Below are 25796 nucleotides of genomic sequence, written 5' to 3'. Positions count from 1 at the left end.
AGTAGTCCTGCACTTTTATAATTCCAGTAGTTAAGCTAAGTGCATGACTGAAACTGCATGGTATGCCAGCTTCAATGAAACAGCTATTTTATTGTCCTAGTTTAGTTATCTCCAGCTCAGCTTACCCAAGTAACAGCAACATTTCATAAACCTGTCAACACTTCCCTAATAAATACTTTCTTCTAACACAGAAGCTGCTGAATCAAGCACCAGACATTGGCTAGCTGATAGTGTTTGCTCTTATGCTCTACTAAATAGTAGAAGATAAACCAAAATTGGATTCTGGTATTGGATCTTCTGCACTTGTCCTCCATTTTTAAACAGACTACAGTATTTACAAGAGGAGAAAGAACTTGTTCTGTGAGTAGGCTCTGAGGTTTGTTGTTTTGTTGGTTAATAAAACACTCTCCAAACACAACTTATGTGAGAAAGATAAGATAAATTGTCAAGCAGGAAATAAATACAAAGAAACCATTTTCTTTACTCATTTTTGGGCTCTCACTTCAGAACACAGATTTACTTTCCCCTCCCCCAAGTTAATATCACCTTTCACAAAATGGGATAGTAAGGTACATTATCAGAAGGAAGTTAAATAAAGTATCATCCAGATTCATTCAGCTATAAAGTCCAGATCTTTCTTTTTCCCCCTCTGCTGGGGAGTTTATTGGCAATCTCATCCTCTGATGATGACATATAAGCAGGAAGTTGATTTCAGATGTGTGTTGCTTTCTCCTAAACTTCATCATCTTTGATGTAGATATTTTAGCTATCTATATTTTTGGTCAATTTATCTACCTGAATCTGCAACAGCTTTTCAGGGAAGTGCAGGTAACAGTGTTGGGGAAGGTGTTTTTTGACTTATTCATGAACCCCTGCATCAAATAGATTTTCAGTTCCAGCAGTGACTCATTTGAAGTAGTTACTGCTGGCAACAGTGGCTGAATAAACTGGTTATATGTGTAACCCCCTACTTCTTGGATGATTTTTAGTGATGCACTACAGATGACTCCTTTCCTCTGGCTTTGCTAGCTGACATCATCCTGGGTTCCTAATTCCTTTTTTCCTTCCCTTTCTTCTCCCTCCTTCTCCCTTTTAAGTTTTTTTCTTCTTTTTTCAGAGTCTTCTGCTGTAAAAGCATAGAGGAGGGCACCCATGACAACTGCAGATTGTATAAGCTTCCTCATTTAGATTGTTATTTAAAGTTCAACTTTCATGATTAGTCAAATGAATCAAAAAGATAATTGAGAGAGAGAGAGATTATGTGACACAGACATTAGTCACTACTGCTGATAGTTGGGTATACGGTTTTGTATCACCTATACAAAATGTGTTGGTGTCAAGCTTGCATTCACTGGGCATTTGTCTGTAAGAAATTGTCTGGACTTAGAATGAATTTTCTCCTAGATTTTTCTTCCATGATTATCATCTTTCCATCTGTTTGTCATAGCTCTCTGTGGCTTGAAAAAGGTGTAAGGAGTAGGTCACTCATTTTTTCAGACCTTGTTCCTTTCAGCTTAGTCTGTTGCCATGTGCTACTTAGTCACTGAGTGACAATGGTATAACTCTCACCTCCAAACCCACCTATTCCATTTAACTTATCAGCGTCCCTTAAGAGTTTTGTTCCTTTCTGGTTTGAAGGACAATGCATTATGCACTGCTGTAGTTTTGCACACCTGACTTGTGGTGTTAATGAGATTCTGGAGTCAGAACCTCTAAAATCTGTTTCAGATCACAAGCTTCAGTCCTCTGCATGATGGAGGGATTCTGTTTTGCAATTTCCTTTTTACATTTTTGTCTTTCAAGGTTTCAGGCTTGTTTTCAAATGCCAATCACTACAGAATCACTTGTCTTGAGCTGTAGGCTTTCACTGACAGCCAATTGCTTTTTTTCGTGCTGTAACGCTGTTACTGGCTCCTGGGGAAATAAACTCCATAGGCATCCTGCTCTGTGTTTCGTGACTGGAGCACAATATGCAATTACTGTTACACAGCTTTTGCCCAATGTCAAGCTTGTAGCCCCCCACAAGTTCTGAAGGTTAGTGGTACTCTCAGCTCCAGGTACTTGTATGCGAAGATACAGCTTCTAGATATCAATGACTGTTTTTTATAGGGAACCTTGTGGCAAGGATGCGGAATATTCCCCAGAGCTGACTTAACAAACTTGAGTAGAGAAAGCACGTCTATTGTAATATTGTTATCTTTTTCAGGGTCCATCCTTTTGCTCTTTGCTATTGAGGGAGTGGGGCTATACGTGCCCATTACTTACTTTAGTGACTAAAAGGGGACTTAAACAGTATTTTGAGCAAAGAAAGACCTTCTTATGTCCAAGTGCAGGTGATCATGCATGTGTGCTCCCAACCTAGTGGGGGCCTACCTTTCTTCCTGTTATAACTAAGGAATCCGGGCCACTGAGAAACACCTATAGCACAAAGTCCAACATAGTCCTTGTCCTTCATAAACAGTTGCAGAAACTTTTTCTGGACATCTTAACGCTTAGAGGTCATACATGAATTAGAAGACCTATGTTAACCCTGTCCTTTAAACTAATATTCTCAAAGATGCCTATAGGAGTGCCCTAACCACTGTCCAGTCCCTAAACTTCATATCTGTTCCTGAAACTGGTCTGGGTGCTCTCTTGTGGAATAGATTTCAGTCCTCCTAGGCTGGGAAAAGACCTCAGTCTGAAGCTCACACCGCCTGGGAGAATGCTTTACACATTAAGTCACAGAAAGCTTCCTTTCTGTACAATAGCTTATATAGTGTGCAAAGAAACACTATTTTCTTTAGAAACTGCATATGTTAAAGAAGTCAGTCCTGCACAATTACAAAGCTACCCAAAGGAGACGACTGAGTGCTCTGGACAAATGGAGACATCCACCTTGCAATCCTCACACTGGTGAGGATTAACTAGGATATAAATAGGGTAAGAAGATGGGATAGGAAGTTGAGAGCTTCCTGTTCAGTGTTTGCCTTTTTTTTTTTTTTTTACTTTACTTGATGTACAGCAACCCTAGGTACTTTGGTCTATCCCTGGATCAGCATGCTGGTGCCTACAAAGGCATTGACTAGACGGGCAGTCCTAAGTAGATGTTTTGGGTCTCCCCTATTATGACAGTATAACATTTAGTATAGGATTTTACATAAAGAAAATGTGCAGGGTTTTTTTGTAATTCAGAAGCCATTCAACCACTAAAATGTGTACACCAGATACCTTTAAAAACCTGGATGCAAATTTACACAGTGTACATGCTTAACTGAAATCTTTTCCTTCCCACAAGAATATACTGATTTTTTGACACAATGATCACAGCTACTCATATGCTAGAAAACTCAGAAAATCAGTTTGATTCTATCCCAAAGCATATATTAAATGTCAGAAGAATATACTGCTGCAAAGGATCTGGTGGTTTGCCACAATGGAAATGACTCAGCTAGCTTGTTTAAAGAATGATATTTTAATTGCTTTGTAGATCACAAACCTGCCAGCCTTGTAATTTACACTGCTGAAGAACAAGACGACATCTCTCCTTGGCAGACAACTTCTTCTTCTCTCCTGCTGCTGTATCAGCCAAATCTTTATACCTAGAAAAATCAGCAGAAGTAGAGTTACTCTAATGTTGGCCTGGTTGACATATTTGCAGAAACTGTCAGTTTTCCTTTGACTCTTAAATCTTTGATATCTGAACTGGAAGCTTAGGATTCTGCTAAGGATGAAGAAAACAAGAAGGCCAATCACTTTGAATCGTGTATATTATTAGACATGACCTTGGTTAATAACACTGAAAATCAATGCAGAAAGAATGCAAAGCCTCACCAACTGATTTCATTGGTAGTGAATTGGGTCACTGAAAGGAGGAAGATTTTTTTTTCAGTATGTGTCATATGGCATATGCCTATTAAGGAGTAATTCATAAGAAAGCGACATTGATAAAAATGTTTTCTATCAGTCTGAAATAATTTTTTCTTCATTTTCAACAAAAAGTCTTATAGCAAAGAGACTTCAAGGAACTTCATCAGTTTACACTATTGGAAAGAAGATCAAGACAAGACTTGATTACAGCATCGAGTACCTTCAAAGACAGAAAATGCTAGATATTAAAGGGCCCTTTGATGTACCAGATAAAAGAACTAATGTAGGAAACTGAAGTTATACAAAGTCAAATAAAGTATAAAATGCAAATTTTAACTGTGAACTTATTACAACATATTACTAAAGAAACTGATGAATTTTATACATCTTGATGCTTCATATTATTACTATATTTTCTTGAAGGTATTCCTCAGTTTAGATCTGACTGCATGTAATGAGCTGGAATGCTTTTGTATTATAAAATGCCAGTTTCTGAAAAGGAAAGATTTTGCAAATGTGTCACTTTTGATTAAACTCCCAATGAAACAGGGGTAAGTTTTGAAGTTTGTGTGCTTTCTTGACATTTTATTTATTTGGTTCCTTAACAGCTGAATTCACCTATAGCTCTAGTGCAACCCAAAACTGTGCTGTCCTAGGACCACTCACACAGACCGTGGCAGGCAAAGCTGCAGGGCTGGAATGACTCCAGGGACATCAATGGTCCCTGGAGCTGTAGCAACTCTGGAGCAACATCTGCAGGCGAACTGCTCTAAGGCCAAATTTCACCTAGACTTCTAGTTTCCTGGAGCTGCACAGACCCTTGGGTATCTCAGCTCCTGCAGTCTGGAAATGTTCTCTGGTCTGGTAGCAGCCCTGCTGAGGACTCCATGGCTAAGTCTATACTAGTAAATGAAACGTGAGAGGGATTATTTCTCTGGCATAGAAACCATCTGGCAAAAAACCAGCCTGCCTATTTATTAAGTATTCTGCTATGTTTTATTAAACCCTGTCACCTTCCAACAGAGTGCAGCCACACCTAAGCTGCCCTCTGGGACTGGTCACCAGCCTGTCTTAATTCCCAAGTTGTGCCCAGGAATTGTTTGGAGGAATGTTGGTTTGGAAGGGGCCAAAACTTCACCAGAGATCCTTTTATTTATTCTAACACTCCAGATTAGCAGTAGAAAACTGTGGATCCTGCTTTCCCAATAGCTCAACTAGCTGTATGGTCACGAAGACATTTGTTTTATGGACTGCTATTATGGCTGGGGCCATCTTGTTTCCATACTGTATCAACTGGATTTTCTTAGAAATCATGGAGAATCAGAGGTGTTAGAGAGACAACTGCTGGAAAGCTCAGCAACTGCTGACTGAAACAAAGATGATTCAGCATTGACTCACAATGCATGAAGAAGTATCTGTGAAAGTGGTCAGCCTGAAACTCACTCACAGCAGAAACCCGGAGAAATGCATTTCATTTCTGAAACAGAGCCAAATTAAAATTTAAAAGGTTGAAATTTGAAGTTTGGATCAGATTTACTTTAGATCCATGCAAATCACAGGACTCAAACCAAGGATAACCAAACATTCTTTACAATCTGTGTTATACAGGAGGCCAGACAAAGATGATCCACTGTTTTTCCCCAGCTTTAAAAGTCTCTGAAATTCCACCACATTATCCTGGAAGTCTAATCAGAGCTCACAATTCCCTTCTATCTATTAGAGCAAGTTATATCTTAGAAAAAGAGGATGGGCTAATACTTGTGGTAGCAAAGAAAGAGCTAACTATGGAAATTTAATTCTGCCACAAACTTCCTCTGTGAACGTAGCAAGTCATTTGGAACATTATCCACCTTTCCCTATGTTAGACACTGAAAAGCCACACTCTTAGCCTGAGTTAGTCATCTGGTTCTCAAGACAGTCTGTGAAGACAGGTATTTCCATAGGGCGACTTGTTCTATGCATCCTAGATATTTTTGTTAAAATGAAAAGAGATTGCTCTCTGGAGGTGCTTTTCTCTACTGACCACAGATGGACTCAGAAGAGAAGTCCAGGCTGGATGCTTGCATTCTAGGTGGCTGAGAGGAATCTCACCTTTAGGTCTACCTGTCTGACTGAGTCACTCATCTGCAGGGTAACTAACAGAGGGACTAAGAGAACTTCCTTATTTCTCCTATCTATCTTGTTCAAATATATTGGTTACCTAAGCACTTAAGATGAAAAAGCACCTTTAGGCCTGGTGTCATCATCTGCTATCTCAGATCAATCATTGTATAAGGCTACTTAAACAAAAACAACACAAAATTTGTAGCTATTTTTCAGCCAGAACGGTTCCCTGATTTGATTCTCCATCCAGTTGTGCAAATACCAGTGTTAACACCAGGGAAGTAATGGGAATGGGTAAGTGGGAATGAGCAGACCACACCTGTTAGCGGCAGCCCAAATTTGTCCTGGACAAAAGTGGTGGTCTAATCATAAGCTTATTTGATTTTTTTGTACTTAATTTTAAATGAGTTAAAATATTTAAACTTTCTTCATTATTTTTTTTCATTTTGGGGAGATAACCAAACACGATAGCTTTGGTTTAGGGATTTTTTTTTATTTCAAACTTGCCATTACCCTCAGTAAAAAATTATGTTAAAAAGAAAACAAAACAAAATTGACAATAAATTAAGATATAAAGAAATAAAAACTTATGAGACATTATTATCAAAATGAAAAATGACATATCTTTAGTGTATCAGATACTTTGTACTGTGAACTGAGCTTGTGTTACCATGCAGACACAATAATTTAATGTCCTCTTAAATTTAACCCTTTCATAGTCTCAAGAATAGCAAAAGAAATTATTATTTCTCAAATTTACTGTATCACAGAAAATAGTAATAAAAAATACTGAATTTATGGTGCAGGCTTGTATAGATAAACTTGAGTTACTTGCAAACAACAGGGCTTACTTCTGGGGAAATGTAATCAGGAGAATCTTTGAAACTTTCCCTTACCAGAGAATTCTTCCCCTACCACTACAGCCTTAGTTCACTCTGAAGTGAATGAACAAACCCAATTAAACACCAGGCTTCTTCTCACTGACAGGTCATACATTTTGCCCCAAGTAAATAACGCAGAGTGTATTTGTAAGGCTTTAGAGAGGATCCTGACAAATCCAGTGAGTATACTCAGTGCTACCTTGCTAAAAAAAGTCTTTAATCAGGTGAAATACACTTCAGCTAAACTTGGATTGATGAGTTAGTTGTCTAGACTTTCTTAAGAGTCAGTAGAAGACACTATTCAGGTGTCATATACCCTACTGTAATATTGATGCTTAAAATAGGTCAGATGAATTGTGCACTGTAAGACCCCCATTTCATTCCATTGAGTATAAAGATAGTCTATGCTTTTGACTCCAGCATAGACACCTAATGTTAAACGAAGTGAATCTCTCTCCTAGCCAAGTCAAGAAGTTGATAAAAAATAATGTTTCATGGCCTAGCCAGAGCAACTCATTCACTAAGGGATCCAAAACAAAATACAAAACAGGGAGATTTAAAGGATTAAATTGAATCAACACTCCTCCACCACCATGTCAAGAGTAATGTAGTGTTGATTAGGAAACAAATGCAAGACCTCTTCCAGTTACAAGTTGAGACAGGGAACACTACCATCCAGGGGGTTCTCTCTCCAGTGCCCCTCCACAGGAAATCAGTGTGAGAAAAGCTCCATTTTCCCCAGCTTTGTCCTTAGCACCCTCCTTGTCCTAACTCGTCATTTTTACACACCTAAACAGAAGAAAGACCTTTTGGCTAGACAGGCTAGCACTGTGAGCGTGTACAGACTGGCCAGGATCCTCTGGTGTTGCAGAAGCTGTGCTCTGGCCTCTCTTTCTCTGCTTCTGAATGATGCTCTTCATCAGGGAGATTTTTTGTTTGTTTGGACTAGATATTGCTGCCAATACCTTCAGGTAGCTTGTGAATATGAAAAACTCAGTTCTCTTGGGTCTTCACAGATAGGGATGTTATCTGATCATTTTCTCCCTCACTTCCCTAAGTGCACAGCTGACAAGATCCAGCAGGCTGTTCTTCCCTGAGACAGAACATTCTCCAGTTCAGGTTATGGCACAGAAACCCACAGTAATATTCTAAGGCTCAGCATGCTATTTGATTTACACAGGGTGTGCACAAATAGGCTGTAGGGCTGTACTCCCAGTTCTGTATGCACAGCAAATCTTCAAGCATTGGAATAAACACCACGCACTCAATTTCAATAGGACATCAACATGATAGAAGATACTAATGGAAAGAACAGGGTAAGTACAAAGGGCACAAAAACAAGCAGCTCCAAATCAACAGCTTAAACTACATAGATATCTTTGAACTGAAGCCTCAGAACTACTTTTTTTGTTTGTTTGTTTTTTGCTTTTCTTTTTCTCAGGTCTTTCTCTTGCCTAGCTAAGAAAGAAAGACCGAAAATGACAAAGCCAGAGGTAGCTACTGACTGCAATCCAATGTCCTCAGTAAGAGGACAACTTCTAACACCAGAACTCAAATCTTTCCTGAAAGCAACTCCTCCTCTCCATGTCTTTGTCTTGTTACTTAAAAAATAAAAATCAAGTATGGCTGGCATGTAACTACTTCATAGGAGTGCTAAGTAATGTAGTTTTAAGTTTTAAATATCCAAACACAGCTTATGCAAGGAAAAATAATCAGTCCTGCCAGTGTAATTCATTATGTTGCAGTTTCATTTTCTCTTTCTTTTGTTTACTACAATGTATTCTGTTTGCTGAGGTAAAATGGCATGATTTAGTAAGATCTATTCAAAAGGTAGTGAATAAAAGGCAGCAATCCAAATTAACTTGTATCCTGTATTTCTGCTAGAAGAAATGTAAAAATTGTCATCACAAAGGAGTAAAACCAGGTTGTGCTGTCTTGCTAAATTCTCTTTTTTCCCTTTCTAAACTTCCTCTTTTCTTCCTTTGACAACCAGTAACAGATTGATGTATTATTATGTCTGTGAAGTATGTGAAAGAGATGGACTTTGTTTGCAAAACTTGTCACTATGTGCTCATAACTCAGGATTTTTAGTTTTGTTTGTTTGGGTTTGGGGAGGATGAGGAGAGTGGGTTAGGCATGGTTTGTATTTGAAAAATCTATCAAGTGAGAGCTGAAATATCTAGACCCATCTACTGAAGAGAAAAACCTATTTTTTTAAAAGAAAAAAAAAGGATATCTGGAAAATTTTCAAGTAATAGAAACCTTATAAAAGCAGTCAGCAGCAAAGAATAGGATGGAATTTTGATTAATGTTATGTGTATATAAAGGATACGTACTCATTCCATTTCCCTGTGTTATATTCTTTTTTTTCTTGAAGGAATAATCCAATTATTTTTGAAATATGAGGAACATGGGAAATTCCAGATAATTAGAAAAGGGGAAATAGATTATTATAGTTTCCAAGAAAAGAAAAGAAAAGTGATTCTGCCAATCTCTCTACAATATATGACATACATATCTCATTATACAGCATAAATATTAGCAACCAAAGCAGGTATTCAAAATTTTGGAGAGAATAAATCTCTGGATGTGGAGAAGAAAAAGATGCCTTTATAAATAACAGATTACAGCAGACAAATAGACTGCATTTTGGGCTTCTTTTATAGGAATACAAAAATACAGTATAAGACGACTATAAGGTTCACCTTTATATGAAACATATTTTGCACTGAGGCTGCTTCATACAGACTTACAGAAATAATTCAGACTGGTGTAGAGGTGAGCATGAAGTGCAATTTGCCTGATAGATTTGAAACAATGAATAAGTATATATGGCAATGAACCAAAACTTTAGAGTACCTGCCTACCGTACTAGTGTTAGTTTTTAAAATATCCTAATTGATATCAAGCAACACAGGATTAAATGGCTAGACCTGCAGACCAATAAGAATTAAGGGAGAAAATAAAATTAGAGTCATTCTGGAAAAACTGCAAGCAGTTTTATTCTCTCTGGGTTAATCTGGCACACAGACATTTGCTGACAGAAAGAAACCTGGAAAGCGATAATGCTAAAAGTGACCTTACAGCAAACTGACCAGATATCACAGTTTTACCACAGTGTTTTTATATATGCCACTGGAAGCCAGAAACTTTTCAACTGGTGAAACATTCTGATTTTCCTCTTCAACTATTAAAAATTCACTTCCTACAGAAAGAGGTGTAGGGGCATACATAGCATGCTTTAATATGCCTACGGAAAAAGGAAAATATACTTAGAGTGACATAAATGGTGTGTAATTGGGATAAAAGAGCAAATTTAAGGACTAAGAAATAAAAGTGGAAAAGACTTAGAAAATCCCCAGAACAAAATTTTACAGTGAGCTGCAGATCGGTCAGCCACTGGCCCCATGTGGAGCTCAGTACAGACTTTTGAGGGAGGATCAGGGCTATGAAATCCACTGGATCAGAATACCCTTGCATAAGAAGTGGCCATTTGGGATATTTTAATTTAGACTGAATAAACAGTAAAATAAATTTCTCAGATAAAGATACTACTTTGTGATGGGTGATAGACAAATGACTTGGAAGGATTTTTTTTTTCTTTCCTAAATTTTATGGTTTTGCATTAGGTTTTGCCACCCTTAATAATTTCTAGACATCTGAATTTCATTTTCTGTAGAGAAGAAATAATGAAGATATGTGTGTCTTAATCCTAGAATATTTATTCATATACTTCATGTAATTAAGTAGGGGCTTCCTCATCTCAGACAATGTGGCAGCAGCATAATAAATAGAACATAAATTACAGTTCAGCTCTTGGGATTAGTGGATTCAGCTATGCAAATAAAAAATGAATTCACAACATCTGCTAAAGATTTGCATTACAATACTTTTGCATCATCTTACTTAAAGCTGACATTCCTATTCCACCTTGATAAAGCAATGTAAAAATTTATTTATTTAAGAAGTTGGCAAAAATGACACATTAACTTAGAAATATGCTAGCATCAAACAGACAAGCAGCTCTATTACATGAACATTTGCCTCTAACTCGTAAATGTTTACATTTACTTTTTGATAGGTAGGCCTTCTACATAGCTAACTGCCTCTTCATGCTTGGGCACTCCACAAACATGCACGCAGAGCAGTAAAATGCTTCACTGTATGCAGAATATATGGACTGTAGAACAAATTTCACTTTCTTTATCAACCTGTTAATTTGATTCTGTATAACACAGAGATGATGTAGGACTGGTGTGTAATGAAGCTAGTTTCCCTTCTCCACAGATGTAGCCATGTGAAAATAGGGTGTCAAAATTAAAAGTCCTCCTGCAAAACTAAAAGATCTCAAATCACAGAAAATCAAAAGGTACCCTCCTTTCTTTTTAACAGAGACCAGAATAAAGGAATGCCTGGGAGTAGAAGTCAAAAGGTGGCTGAACAGACGGGTAAATTTTTGCGCTTTCCTACCACAGAGAAAAAACCTGCCCTGTGAGTCTGAGCCACATCTCACTACTCAGGCTATAAGGAATTAGAAGACGTCTTATGCAACCCTTTCTTTAAGATCACACTACAAGGCAAGAGTTTTGGTGATTATCATAGTGTTGTGCACTTGGCCTCCAGGCAACTTGCTGCTGGGCCTCACCAGCAGGCCAACTTTGTGTAGGTCAAGATAGAAAGTCATCCTTCAAGGGGCACAGGACAAGGTCATGACTGCTGGTCTACAGATCTGCAGGCACAGTGGTGGGCATGATATTACAAGGGCGTGAAATTATGAGAAGACTTTGAAATGGTATTCAGAGAAGGACATGCTTAGACTGAGCTCCTGTCCAAGTGTTTGGAAGCCTGGAATCAGATGCCTGAAACAACTGCAAACAGGTTGTGTAAAGCAAAGTGACTTATGACTTTTTCTGAAAAATACACAAGGCCTTTTCAGAAACGTGATGTGATACTGAGCTGAAACACCAAAATGGGCTTATACACTTTCCCACTTGGTCTCCTGGAGGGGTTGCTACTTCATTGGCTCATTGTTTGCCAGGAAAGCACTTCCCAGCTCATTTGGAAATATACTGAGACAGACATATATTGTAGAAGCAGAAAGCAAAACCAGAGTAAAATGGAAAATTTGTTATTTAAGGGAAATAGGATTGAATTTGATGTTCCACCTAGATGATGCTTTATTTCTTCCTTGCTTTTGTTTTTTGTCTTCTGTGCAACCTTGACTCCGCCAAAGAGGAATGGAAATACATAAAATCCTTCCCACAACGCTCACTAGTAGCTCAGACAAGGTGTATTGGGATTATGGGGAAGGTTTTTAGGACCTTCTTAAACCATATAGGGAAAACAGCTTCTCTGGAAGATCATCTCTATCTCTAATCTCTTCTATAGGAGCTTCCCTTGTGCCCTCTGAACCCTGTGAGTAGTATCAATCTGGGTAACAGGTATTCTCCTGGCTCTGAATTGTATAATGGTCAGACAAACTGTACACAAGCAACATTTTTCAAGATAGGCTAAGGCTGTTCCCATGGCATACTGTATCAATACTGGACCAGATTCTCCTCTCATTTACTGTGGACTACAGCAGGAGTAATTCTGCTAAAGCTGATGATGTTAAATTAATGCCACGTTGGTCTAAGAAAAAAAACAAAATAAGATCCAGTGATTAAGATACATAAAAGGATTTTACATGCATGCTTGCATAGGATTTTGTGTTTGTTCTCAGAGGTCACCAGTATGAACTGCCTACTATTATTCAGTCTGACTAGGAAATCTAGCTTTAGGAAGTCTCATTCCAGGTTCTTCTGCTGAAGATTAAATGGTTGTAAAGAATATCAAGATGTCGATAAGGAGAAAAAGGGTGCTATGAATGTCTGAGTTGAGTGGAAAGAATTTAACAGCTGCAGAACCACAGAAAGAAAAAACAGCAGGAGGGTCACAGTCGCTTTTGAGTGTGGGGCAGCTGGACTGCATTTATACAACTTCTATGAGCAGAAAAAAAAGGAGTCAGGAGCAACTAATTATATTTTTCTAGGCACTCAAAGCACACAGTTATATCTAATTAATCAATGAATACAAAGGAATTATTTTAAAACTATACAGTAAAATTAATCTATCCATGTGACAATTTGCCCCTTAATTAGGTAATTCAAAGTTCCTGCATAGTCCTATTAGCATAAACTAATGTGTTGCACACTTACTTCTTTAAAATGTTTATGTTAAAGATAAGCTGTTTGTATTAATTTAAGAGGTCTATTATTTTAACAGGCATTTCCTTAAAAGGGTTTCAATGCATAAGGATTAGTGAAGATATCAGTGGCTGATAATATTTTCTTTTAACAGGTTTATTTCTATGGCAAGCATTTAACTGAACTTCTTACTACCATATATAAATCTATGTCCATTATCTTTGTCATTATGTGATGTCAGCAAATTATGAAGTACTCAATAATTACTTTCATTGAAACGTTAAGGTTCTGAAATAATTCAATGTTATTAGCTGCTTGTTATAGGCACACAGAACTCAGTCAGCTTGTGAGATATGGGTCAAGAACTTTCAATATTCTTATTTGTACACAAATATAATTTTATCTATTTTTATAATCCAAGCTTTTAGATGGAATCCAGTACTGTGATAGGTATTTTAGTACTCTGTGGGAACACTTCTCCATGTTTAGAAACAGCACAAGCTTTTAAATTCCCAGATGTAAAATATGCATAGATACTATCAGGATATCATAGAGTAACAGGGTTATTTAGTAATTTAATAAATGTTTAGTTAACCCTGAGGCACAAGAAATGTCAAATGCTAGTGGAAACTGAATGTCAGTCCAGAGGTACCAAGGGTGGCACTTAACTCTGGAAATGAAATAAACATTTTAAAATTTCACAGATCCTTCATTAAGTTAAAATAAAGAAAACCACTGGAACTGCTGAAAGAGTTCAGCCAGAATTATGTTTGTGTGTGCCAAATAGATTTACCATTGCCTAAGAAAATGAACATAGCTAGGAAAAAAAGGCAGAAGAAAAAAGGGCAGAAAAATACCTTGCATACCCCTAGTAGTGGAGGGAGAACAATACCTTGAGATTCTCTTTGAAACAGCAAAAAAGCCAGGACATTCGCTATTGCACAAAACAACAAACTCCCTGTAAGAAGCTCCACTAAGTTTTATACATTCTGTACTAAATGTAATATAAATAAGGCTGGAAGATTATTCAGATTGCACACCAAATATTTGGAAGTTAGGAACTGCCAGACTTAAAACTGACCATGCCACCTTTATTTTCCTGTATCTGTCTATTTTATTACCTAATTACACCCCCCTGCTCAAGGCACCCCTTTTCATGTCAGTCCTGCAGAACTCTAAGTACATGACAGACATGAATAATTCAAGCGACTTCAGTGGAATGACACAATAGTTTACACCCATTTATAATCGCTTTAGCAAATGAGGGTTGCATTATAAAACTCAGAAGATGCCCAGCAAACAATGCTGATATTTATTTTTGCCTTCTAAATATAGAATAAAGCTTGATGTCTGACCTACCACTGAAAACTCCAGTCAAAAAATAAACTTTATTTTCTCTTATACTCACTTGTGCACTGTCAGTAAGCCCCAGAAACACCAGCAGCTTTATCATTCTCACAGTCCAACTCTGTGACACGTAACATAAGGACTGATATTTTGCATGTACAATACTACTTATTCTGTGGGCTAGAGAACTGATGATACCATGGTATAACTTCAAAAGCTGCTTCTGTTTCAACTCCAAAATGTTGTTCTCTGATTTTGTTGGAGCCTGTTACAAACCATTAATTTTGTCCCTTGCCATAGATGGGAGCTAGACTGAGACTGTGAAATACCTGCAAAAATGGATTAACCTAAAATAAGTGAGCTGAATCATATCCTAAAAGTGACCATTTTTCTCTATACACTATAAATTAAGTCCAGGCTAATTAGGTGTGTCACCATAGGCATCTGAGTTATCTAGTACATTTCTTGTCTTTCAAGTATTAAAGAGGACCTAAGGGGGAAAATGGAGAAAACAAGCCAGACAGCTACAAAGAAACAACCCCAAAGGGAATAAAACAGAATAGTCTATCTACACTTAGAGCATGTGTAACATATAGAGCTATTTAGTTTGTTCATAATATGAATAGGCCAGATACTATCACGACACTATCACATTGTACAAATGCATTTCAAATGGCCTATAGCTTCTAAGACAGTCCCAAATACCTACTTACATCTAGGCAACTCCCCAGGTGATGTACACCAATTCTAATACACATGACTTGCCAGGGAGAATGTCAGTGCGCTTTGGGTTCTGGTCATCTCTTACAGTATAATCAGTCCCCTACCAGCAAGCTTTCACAAGGGATTAGTAATTTATAATAATTCTGAGACTGCTGTAAATTATTCCAAACTAGGTCCCACTATCAGAAACATTGACAAAGGGGAAAAAAAAAAAAAAAAAGTTGGGAGAAGAAGAAGGAAGAGGGGACATTTGGAGTGATGGTGTTTGTCTTCCCAAGTAACCATTACATGTGAAAGAGCCCTGTTTTCCTGGAAATGGCTAACACCTGCCTGCTGATGGGAAGTAGAGAATGAATTCCTTATTTTTCATTGTTTGAGCACACAGCTTTTGCTTTCCCTATTAAACTGTCTTTATCTCAACCCACGAGTTTTCTAACTTTTGCCCTTCCAATTCTCTCCCCCACCCCACTGGGGAGGAATGAGCGAGTGGCTGTGTGGGTCTGAGCTGCCCACTGGGGTTAACCCATGACACTTCTTTATAGAATGTGATGATTACCAAAACTGCCAAAGACATAGTAATTTCAAAAATTACGGGTTTAAGCTTTGTGGATGACCTTCATTCTTCACAGGAAATTAGTCATTACCATGTTTATGAATTTGGGTTTAAGGTGCCCTCAAAACTGATGACTTCAAAATACTTCATTTACTCACCTTTTCTTGCATTCTAAAAGAAAGACAAACAAAAATGATTTCCCTCAATCAGAAATACCACTTCCAGCTCTAGGTCTGAAGCAACAAACTACACAATGGCGAGATTGCCATTTGGTATAAATTGGTATCATTACATCCACTTTAATGGAATATTGCTTTTTAACACTAGTCAGATTATGTCTTGCTCTCCTTGCAAGGATTTAAGGTATCATGGCACATATCAGTGCAGTGCTCTATGAGAAGACTGATGATATTATTGTATAGCAGACAATAAAGCTAAAAGGGCCAGTGTGATGACCTATCACTTTGCAATCTACTCAGTACATCATTCTCACTAATGCCCTGCCTAACTTCCTCGTGACACTCTGAAATATTTTGCTGCACTGTTTTAATTCACAAATTATATATTATAAAATATTATAACTTCCCTGCTTTCAAGAGGAAAAAAAGGAGAGAGGAAAGACAGAGAGGAAAAAAAAATGAACACCAAAAAGCTTCTGGACAAAGCGAGTTCAGGTATGCAATGATGAGTCCCATACAAGACTCACAAACATAAACAACACATCTGTGCAATACAGCATTAACTAATAGCACAAAGTTGATCAAAAGATTACAATAGTTATTAATAATGGCATTATGCCAGTTGCAGAAGGACAGATGTTATTTGACAAAGCAGTGATATTAGCATGAACATAAACTTTCCTGAGAAAAAAGGTATCTCTTCAGAATGACCTCCAAGCAAAGTCAATTGTCTGGATGAGTTAGTAACAATTAAGTGCTCTGAAGCCATATTTGATCTAGAGTCCACTATTAGAGCATTTCAGTATCAATGAACGCTGCTCTGAGTAGCACTGCAGATTTCAGGATCTGCAGTTAAGTGTAACTTCTAAGAAGAATTTCATCTAAGAAGAACTTCATACTGAAATCAGAGGAAAACCTGTAATTAGAACAGGCTTTGAACATACTTGTTTCACCCTCACTGCTATAATTACCATAAGAATCCATTATCATTGTGTTCCATATCTTCCCTCCTAATATTTCCTATTAAAATGGATGTTTTGCCATCTTTTTAAGTTACTTTAAAACAAAAATTCATCAGAATGTTAACTCTTTTTAACATTCTGTTTTAAAAACATTAAAATCTTAGAGTTTCTTTATTTTTAATTGACTCCATACAGCTTACATGTTGTAATTTAGATATTTTAACATATAATGTTCATATAGGAGAATAAGCTTAGCCAATGAAAAGGAGGGAGAAGAAGGGGAAGAAGAAGGTGGTCTGATACTGTACCTCCAAACCTGCACTTGACACTGTCTTACCAGTCAGCACAAACAACTACTTACAATCTAAGCTGCATGTCTGCATATGCCTAGGTAAAACTAAAGATTAGATTGATGCAATTTAAGCCATTTTTAAAGAGAACTGAAAATGGTAAATCATAACATTCTAGTGACTTATGTCTTCTTGCAACAACACTGGTGTATGAAATTTTCTCTGCTGTTCCTTGAGCAGCAACAGAAGGCAGGATGGGAGCTCCATGATGGAAAACACAAGACTGAGTTGAAAGAGTTAAACCTGAAAAAGACAGTCTAGAAACCTGAGAGACAGTAATGAAATTCCAAGAAACATTCAAAAAGTGCAGAAATAAAGACAAGGAATAGCACGCTAGCAGACAATTATTTCGGCTTTCTGAACAACGTGTTTTTTCTCATCAGCTAAGTGAAAGGCTCAATTTGCTTATCAGTTCACATAATACACAGAGGTTATCCTGAGGTCCAACAGCCCTGAAGGTTTGCCGTAAACTGGCGGGGAAGGCTAATACAGATGTCTTATTTCAGGACCTGTGCACCTCACACCTTCAGGACGTGTGAACCTCAATCTCTAAGGCAGTAGTTCATAAATTCTTCCTTGACCAAGGAAACTAAAACACAGGCAGAACAAAGCACTGGGTACTGTTCAGCAACTTGGTGAACCACATTAAAGAAGAAAGAGGGAGGAAAAATTGATTTTAATTTCTAATCCAATTTACAAAACACTAACGGCAGAGGAGTGTTTGTAGAGGAGGATGGTACCAAAATAAAATTGTCCAGAATGAGTGAAACAGAGCATCTTATTGCCTCATTTTTACCTGAACATGCCTGAACAGCTGTATTCTTGTACTTCACTGAGCAAGAAATATAAGCTCACCTCATTACTCTAGATGGGTCCTTGATCACTATCATTATTTTAAAAAATTTATATTCCAAATGGCTTTTACATGTCTTCCTCGAGCACCAAGTGAGGTGAATGACACGGAAGTCAGCCAGGATCCATTTTATTAATTGATGCAAAGAGATTAGGTTCTAGATATTAAGCTTGTACAACCAGGCTCTCTCTGTGCCCCAGAGAGTTTCTGAGCCTTATTGTTCTACACTGGTAATAGAGCACACACTGACACTTACTTTTTTGCCATTGCATTGAATACCAAAAACATAACAAATTACTATGTTCCTACTAAAGTGCTTTTTGTATATCTTGGGTGGAATTATCCTCATTTTAAATAAGATATCAAAATGCTAAATGCTGGAAAGAAATAGCCATCTGCAGATAGTTCCTAATTCCATGGTTATTCTACTGTTTCTTTCTTTCTTCCAGGAAAAAGATATTTGAGGATACTTTACCTCCGCGTACAATTTGGGCTGCAAATTGGAAACTTTGAACTCTTCACAACATTGTTTGTGCCACTGCCTTGACTTCAAAGCAAAGCTAGAATTTCAAAATCTAGCCCACTGAGAATGATTCTGAAGATATTAATGCAAAATATATGGGTAAACTTTTCCAAGAGTCTAAAATGCATGTTACTCAAGGCTTTCTATTTTAAAGATAAGGTAAAAACTGATTTCTGTCTCTACTCAAAGAGCTTTAGAAACTGAGCCAACACTGCAGGCAAATTCAGCAGAAACACTGCAGCTGGAGTTGGCAAATCCGCTGAAATCACATATATCATTTCATAATTATATTGGTGCTGCCTGTTTTTACAGCATTTAATAGCATCTGACCTTATTAATTCCCATTTTTATTATATATTCATTGACAGTAACTGTCACAGCTTCCACTTAAGAACCAGAATTTCCACAAGATTTCTCTTCTGATCAACGAACTTTGGTGATTGAGGGGTTCACCTAGCAGCTGTCAACTTTTACTTCGACAATATAGAAGCAGAACCAGTAAATCCAAAAAGGCCAGCAGTAGAAATAATGATTAAGCTCTGTAGCCCAGGAAGAAGTGCTCTTGCAAAGTATGACCTTTCCTTAGCTACTGTCTTTCTTTAGCCATCGTAAGAGTTCAAATATGACTCATAAATATGTGCTGGAGACCAGTCATATTAATCCCTAATTAGATATTAATAGAAATTTATTCAAATTCATCCAATTAAGAAAGCAATGTTACTGTCTGTATTACTGTTAGAATATCGAGGTTTTCTGATATTCTATCCCTTCACCACAAAGGCCCCTAATTCAAACATTCTGTCTTTTTATTAACAAGCAAAAAAAAGTTTTTTAATTTTTTCATTAATTACTTTTTTTAACTCTGACCACGTTACCTATATGATAAGACCTTAAAACTAAATGCACGAAAACTGTGGGCAGGGTGGAGGAGGGTAACAATTCACTCTCTTTTGGGAATTCAAGTTGGGATCCAGGCCACAAATTCTCTTTGATTTTACACAGTGCTTTCAGACTTACCATTAATATCCTTTACTTCTCAAGCCAGGTAAGCCCAGAAGTGCATAGTACATTCAGCTCTAGAAAAACAAGATTTCCTTGCATCACTACTATAAAACACTTCGCAGCTGAGCTAAGCCAAGCTGTGAACCACACAGCTGCATTCACTGAAACTCAGCCCATCAGAATGACTCCAAGACACAAACCGAAGGTGAAAATCTTACAGTTACGGGTAAACCTCTCACTGGCACCCATCTGGGGATACATTTTGCTGCCTCTAAGTCTTGTCATTCTTGGATTGATAGTTCATAGGGTCACACTTATCAACTATATGAGGATAGCAGGCTATCTTGTGTTTTACAGCTGTAGGCCTATTTTTCCCCCTTTGGGGCCACACAGTCAAATTGCTAGTTAGCATGACTCAAATGGGGAGGAAACCCTCCCCTTCAAAAGAGAAAACCTGCATGAAAATCCAGAGTCCTTACTAGTATTTACAAACAAGGACACAGCAGAGCATGACAGAATAAAGCAAAAATGACTTATATTTCCATTTCTTACAAAACATTCAAGAAAAAATTAAGGTGTAGGCAAATTTCATTATTCTCATTGAGTTAAGAGATGGAAACTGTCTATTTTTTCTTTCTCCTTTTGTGTTTTTCTGTTGTCAGCTGTCAAGGTCTTTTTCCCGAGTAATAGGGAGTAATTCCTTTGTCCCTTGGGGCAAGCCACGGGGAGGCTGAACTTTTTCAGCCCAGTAAGAGCACGTGGTAAGAGCATTCACTTGTTTACAGCTTCCTACAGTGAATAAAGAACAATTCCTTCATCTTTCCCTGTGTTTTGTTTCCTGATTTTTCTGCCCTTCCCCTCAGTATATTCAGTATAATATTAAAAAAATACACTTATTTCCTACCGGGGAAAAAAAAAACCCAACCAAAAATGAAAATAAAAGAACATCCTCCTCGTTCACTGTGATAGAGCTGTATTTTATCCCTGGGCTTCTGAGTATGATGGCTCCTTCTGGATGTGAAAATACCACAGAAAGTGGAGGTCCTATCAGTTGGTATATATTTCTGTACTCAAATGTAATCAGCAAGCCTTCAGTGTCTTTCAGATCCTACTCCTGCTCATGATCCTTCCTTAATTATGAGGTTTTACCTAAGCCTCTACCTATCCATCTCTATCTAGAGCAATAGTTTTTCCAGTTTGTTTTTTTTCTTTTCTTCTTGGTTCCAGGACAGCTCAGAATGGAGTCTGTTCACATACACACCAGTATCATTGTGGCCTGTTGTGATCACTATTTGACATAATTGACATTTTATATTTTACCTGTTTATATGGTATTTGTATTTGTTTGGGATTGAGGGACCCTAAGTAAAATTTAAGTTGATGTCATTTTTTCTCTTTTGCAACTTGAAGAATAATAACCAGTACCTCAGAGAGAGAGGTTTAGACTCTTGTGCAGCATCCTGACTGTTCTGCAAGAAGCAGCTCTTGGAAAGCGATGGCACTCAGTAGCTCAGTGCCTGTGCTCAAAGTCTGCCCGAATGCATACCAGTGCAACCATTGCTGCCCGCCTAGGGGCTGGAAATCACAGACCATTCTGAATCACGCAAAAGAAGTAGAAGAGCCATGATGGAGGAAAAATAATTGCAGAAACAGAGAAGATACTATTTTCCCAAGTATTAGAACACTAGAAATACCAGTTTGACACCAAAGGAAATAAAAAATTGAAAGGTGAGAAGTCTATCAACTTCAGGTCTATAAGCATATATGGAAATCTGACAAAATCATTTCTCATTTCAATCAATGAATAGTAGGACAAGACCAGAGTAAGGCGGAACAGCCAACAAAGCAAATCCAGTTTACAAGAACATCACCAAAACTAATTATCCAGTTTCTAAAACCATCCTGTCCTGTCACTGAGGCAATATAGAGATGTAGTACAAGTGACAGTTTTGTAGAAGACTTTTTGAAAAGGTAGCTCATAGTCTCTGAATTGAATAATTCTTCACTCTTTCTTACCTGTAGTCTATTGGCTAAAAAAGTACAGCATTAAGTATTGACGGTACTTTTGAACTGCAATCTAATACTATCATTTCTGCTTAAAAATTTCGTACTTTTCAGCCAATAACAGAACAAATAGCCACACGCTTGCACTATTTGAAATGAAAAGAACTATCCAAATACAGTAAATGTGAATATGAAGGTTAACTGGTCATGGTGAGTAAAGTGAAGAATTCGCATGTAAGCTTTGGCCCGTGTGACAGGAATGGCTACTGTAAAAAGCCTTACAACGCTGATGGTTTCTTTCAGTACTGCTGGGCAAAGAGCTCTGGGTTCCTATTTGTACACAATTCTAAAAATCAGTAGTGTCAAGAGATGTATGCAGAGTGATTATGTTAACTTCTGAGAAGGTTCAACATATATTCCCAGGGAATATTATAAAATGGACTTCATTTTCAGTGACATCATGCTAGCCTCACCACTGTTTAATTCATTTTATGTATAATAATATAATTATTAGGACCTAATGCAAATAGGTAAAAAGATAGGGGCTCAGGTGCAAAGACCTATAAAGATAATTTATTGTGGAGGAAAAGGGACAAAGATGGACAGTAACAAAACTAGAACACTTTAAAATAATAGCATAAATGTTGCTGGCATCATATTGTTGGGTTTTGTTGCTATTCTTCTTTTATTATCATTACTGCAAATAAATATTTATTGTGAGACACCAGATGTCCTCTAGACTCTTAGGTAAAAATTTGTCTTTGGGACGTACTTGAAGGAGTGGAGGAAAAAGACTGAAATTATATTTGAATCATCTAACATTCTTTTAGCGATATTTTAAAATAAAGTTTCTCCAAAAAAGACAACATGCCAGATTCATGCTTATACTGTTAGAGTGAACACACATGGTACCATTCTCTGGCACTGAAGCCAACTGAATAAAATGACCTTTATACATATGGTTACTCTCTTTTATCCTCCAAGAGAGGATACTTCCACGCTGCTCCCCAGGAATGGTCCCAGGCCTGTGCTAACCCCCATGTATCTGGGAATTGCAGTGAGAAAAGCTAGGTGTTAAGGGCCAGATCCCTGCCAGGAACCATTGTAAGGATTTAACAGTAGAAAAGATTGTGGTTTTGTGCTCATGTAATAGTCCCTTGAAGTGTTCAATTCAGTAATATAGGAACGGCTATATAGAGATTGCCCCTACCACTTCTGAAAATGAAAGCAGCCTGCTTTTCCAAATCTCCCATTATCTGCATCTTCTCCTTAACCAGCCTGCACTTCTGGATTCACACTGCAGCATGAATATTGTGGTAGGACAGAGATGGCTTACTTTTGAAACATGTGGGATTATGAACTCCTATACTCCTGCACTTTTTGAATATTTACAGAATTGCCAGAGAGAATATGATCCTGTCCAAGCAGTAATTTAACATCCACAACTTTTTCAAGAAGGCAACTGAAAGTTTAGGTGTGTGTAAGCAGCTGATATTTCCATGCTGTTTTTCAGAAAGAGATAATACATAGGCCAGATCATGACTGCTCGATACGTCAGTCAAGGAGTAGAACAGGCAGAGAGGAGGAACATGTGTTGAGTGCATGAGGCTGCTAACCAAACATCTCTCGGACATGATGGTGCTCCTTCTTTGCTGAAGCATTTGAGAATGTACGTGAGCCAAAACCTCAAAATTGAATTGGGGATGGTGGAAAAGAGTTTGCCTTCAGCCAAAAGCAGTGACATATATCTTTTTGTCTTTTCACATTAATTCAAAATTTCACTCATTTCTAACAACAATAATAAAAATGGAGTTGTGGTATGAGCATTAATAACTCATCACCATGCAGAAATAAATCCTAGCACATGAAATACAAATATTGAACCCATGAAACCTACACCGATAAACTTGAAAAATTAGACTATTTCTCCTTCTGCTTTTTAATTACCTGGAGACAACATGCAATATTTTGTATTTTATAAATCTTATAAATAGCATAAATTATAAAACTATAACTATTTTATGAAGTTATATTTTTAAAATTGAATACATTTTGCTGATGATCTTTATAAATATATTTCCACAAAGTTCATGAGTCCTTCAACTAAAAAATAACAAGCCTAAACCCCTTGCTGGCAGACATGATTTTTCTCTGAAGAAAGTGTGAAAGACTCATCAGCAAAACAACACTGCAAGCACTACCAGAACATGACAGAAGGCTTTGTACTGTAGGTAAGAAAATGTTTCTATGAAACTTAAAAGAATTTACCTTGACAAGAAGTCTGTGAAAGAGAGACGTATTGGATATCCATGTCGTATGATTTTGACCATGTCCAGGACACCAATATACTGCAGTTGAGCAGACACATAAAAATTGTCAAAAGTATCTGGCAACTTGGAGTTATTAGGCTTTATACAATGAATAGAATGTGGTGTGCAGTTCTGCAGCTTCCCAATAATATCTGTGAGTGATTTCTGTGGGAAAAAAATCAGTTATCAATCATTATTGTGTAGCAAAGGCAATTGTTCAACACGTATGCTCTTCCTAACTTTTTAACATCATTTTCTCAAAAGGCTTGACCTGGCCATGCAAGTGGCTTTCTCACGCATACAATTTTTCTTTCTTCCATTGCAATCTGTAGAGACTAATCCTGCCTTTAAAATGTTGTTTGTTTTGGTTTTTTTTTTTTTAGTAAATTTCTGTCCAGAAGATGTTCACTAACCCTGAGCTGTATTGCCACAGTGCTTGGGCCACCTCGTTCCAGTCTCTGAAGAAATGAGGATGTTCCTTTCTTTTTCAACAGCTGTGGGGGAGAAAAGCACACACACAATACCTTTATCTCAAGATGGGCAGTAAACATTTGTTTTCATTGTTACACAATTTACTAACAAAGGCAAACATTTATAGAAATAGTATGTCACAGACAATGATTTGAGTTTCAGAAAGAGTTGGGAAAGTGGATAAATATCCTCAAGTATCTGCAGAGCCATGACTGGCAAGAAAGTTTTGATTTCAAAAGCGGCTGTATACCATTGGAAGGATAAAATACCTTTTCCAAATAACTGGGCAAAGCAATATGATCTGGAACTCTATTGCAGAAGCAGGACTTGTACAGTTAGTACCCCATACAGTCTGCCTGTAAGTAGCATAATTCTGTAACTCTCTGAAAAGGTTCCTTATGTCTTTGGCAAATGCTTAAGTGAGTAAATGTAAGCACAGATCATTAAAAAAAATCTTGAAGGCAAGCCAATAATATTAATATTAATATTATTAATAATAACCCTTCTCTTTTCTTCCTGCACACGTGAATGCAGTTAACCTGTTTTTCTTTTTTAACCCATTTTCACCCATTATAGACATGAACTATCGATAACTTCATATCTCATTAGAACCATGTTATCCTATACATCAGTTGGGAGTGGGGAACAGATTTATTTTTTACTGTTCTACTTCCTATCTTTGAGACTAAAATGGCGATAATCATCCTAAAAGTGGTCCCAGAAATCATGGGGTTTTGTTAAAGTTTCTACAGGAAGGCTGGCAAAATTATTGCATTCCAGGATTTGGCCAAGCTCTTAGATTCAAACCTCTGTATCAATGACAGCCTTTTCACCTCTGACTTTTCCATTGCCTTTCTCCAGTCCACTTACCCCATAAAACTCCCTTTCTATCAAGTCAGCATGTTCTGGCCTACTCCTGTCTTTTTCCAGTTGCATCAAAAAAGTGTACATTTCCTCAGCTTGGCCTACTCAAGCCAAACTCCATTAAAAATGTTGCAGTGCAAGCAATTCTCTCCTCACTATGCTAAACTTTGGAGCAATTTTTTATTTCAAATCTCACTAGGATGCAATAACACTTTAAAGGCAGATTCATCCCCAACTTCAAAACGGAAAAGTAAAAGAGATCTGCTTGCTCCAGGTCTTCTCATAAAAAGAACCACCAGCATGCCAATGACACTTCTCAGTCAAAGTTTACAAAATGATTGAGGAATATAACTAAAAAAGAGTTTTCTTCACTTGATAGATAATGCACTCATCCCTTCCTCCCAACAGATTAAGTCACTAGTTCAAGACCATTTCCTGAGTTAGTGGAAGAGTCAGGAACAACATTTTGGATGCTAAAGTTCCTGCTTGCTGTCCTGTGTTGCATACTTCTTCCCATGGGAAAGAAGCGTTTGGTTCAGAATGAGGGAGAGAAAAGAAAGAAAACAAGGCAAAGACAAAAAATGAATTTAATTCAAACTTTCCAAACTTGGACATCTTCAGCTACGGGCTAAGGAGCA

The 25796-nt window shown here is 37.4% G+C and overlaps 1 protein-coding gene across 1 annotated transcript in view; it reads right to left on the bottom strand.

Annotated features, from left to right (window-relative positions):
* Positions 1 to 25796, bottom strand: part of MYO16 (myosin XVI) — a 297557-nt gene that overhangs the window by 61158 nt on the left and 210603 nt on the right. Inside the window, exons 25-27 of the mRNA XM_050904272.1 lie at positions 24237 to 24317; positions 23783 to 23988; positions 3479 to 3581 (exon numbers count right to left, since the gene is read on the bottom strand). Coding sequence (XP_050760229.1) covers positions 3479 to 3581; positions 23783 to 23988; positions 24237 to 24317 — 390 coding nt within the window. The remainder of the gene's footprint in view (positions 1 to 3478; positions 3582 to 23782; positions 23989 to 24236; positions 24318 to 25796) is intronic.

Source organism: Gymnogyps californianus, chromosome 1 (assembly GCF_018139145.2).
Source record: "Gymnogyps californianus isolate 813 chromosome 1, ASM1813914v2, whole genome shotgun sequence".
Lineage (NCBI taxonomy): Eukaryota > Metazoa > Chordata > Aves > Accipitriformes > Cathartidae > Gymnogyps > Gymnogyps californianus.
Note: the sequence above shows the minus strand (reverse complement) of the source record. Positions and strands in the feature narration are given on the sequence as shown.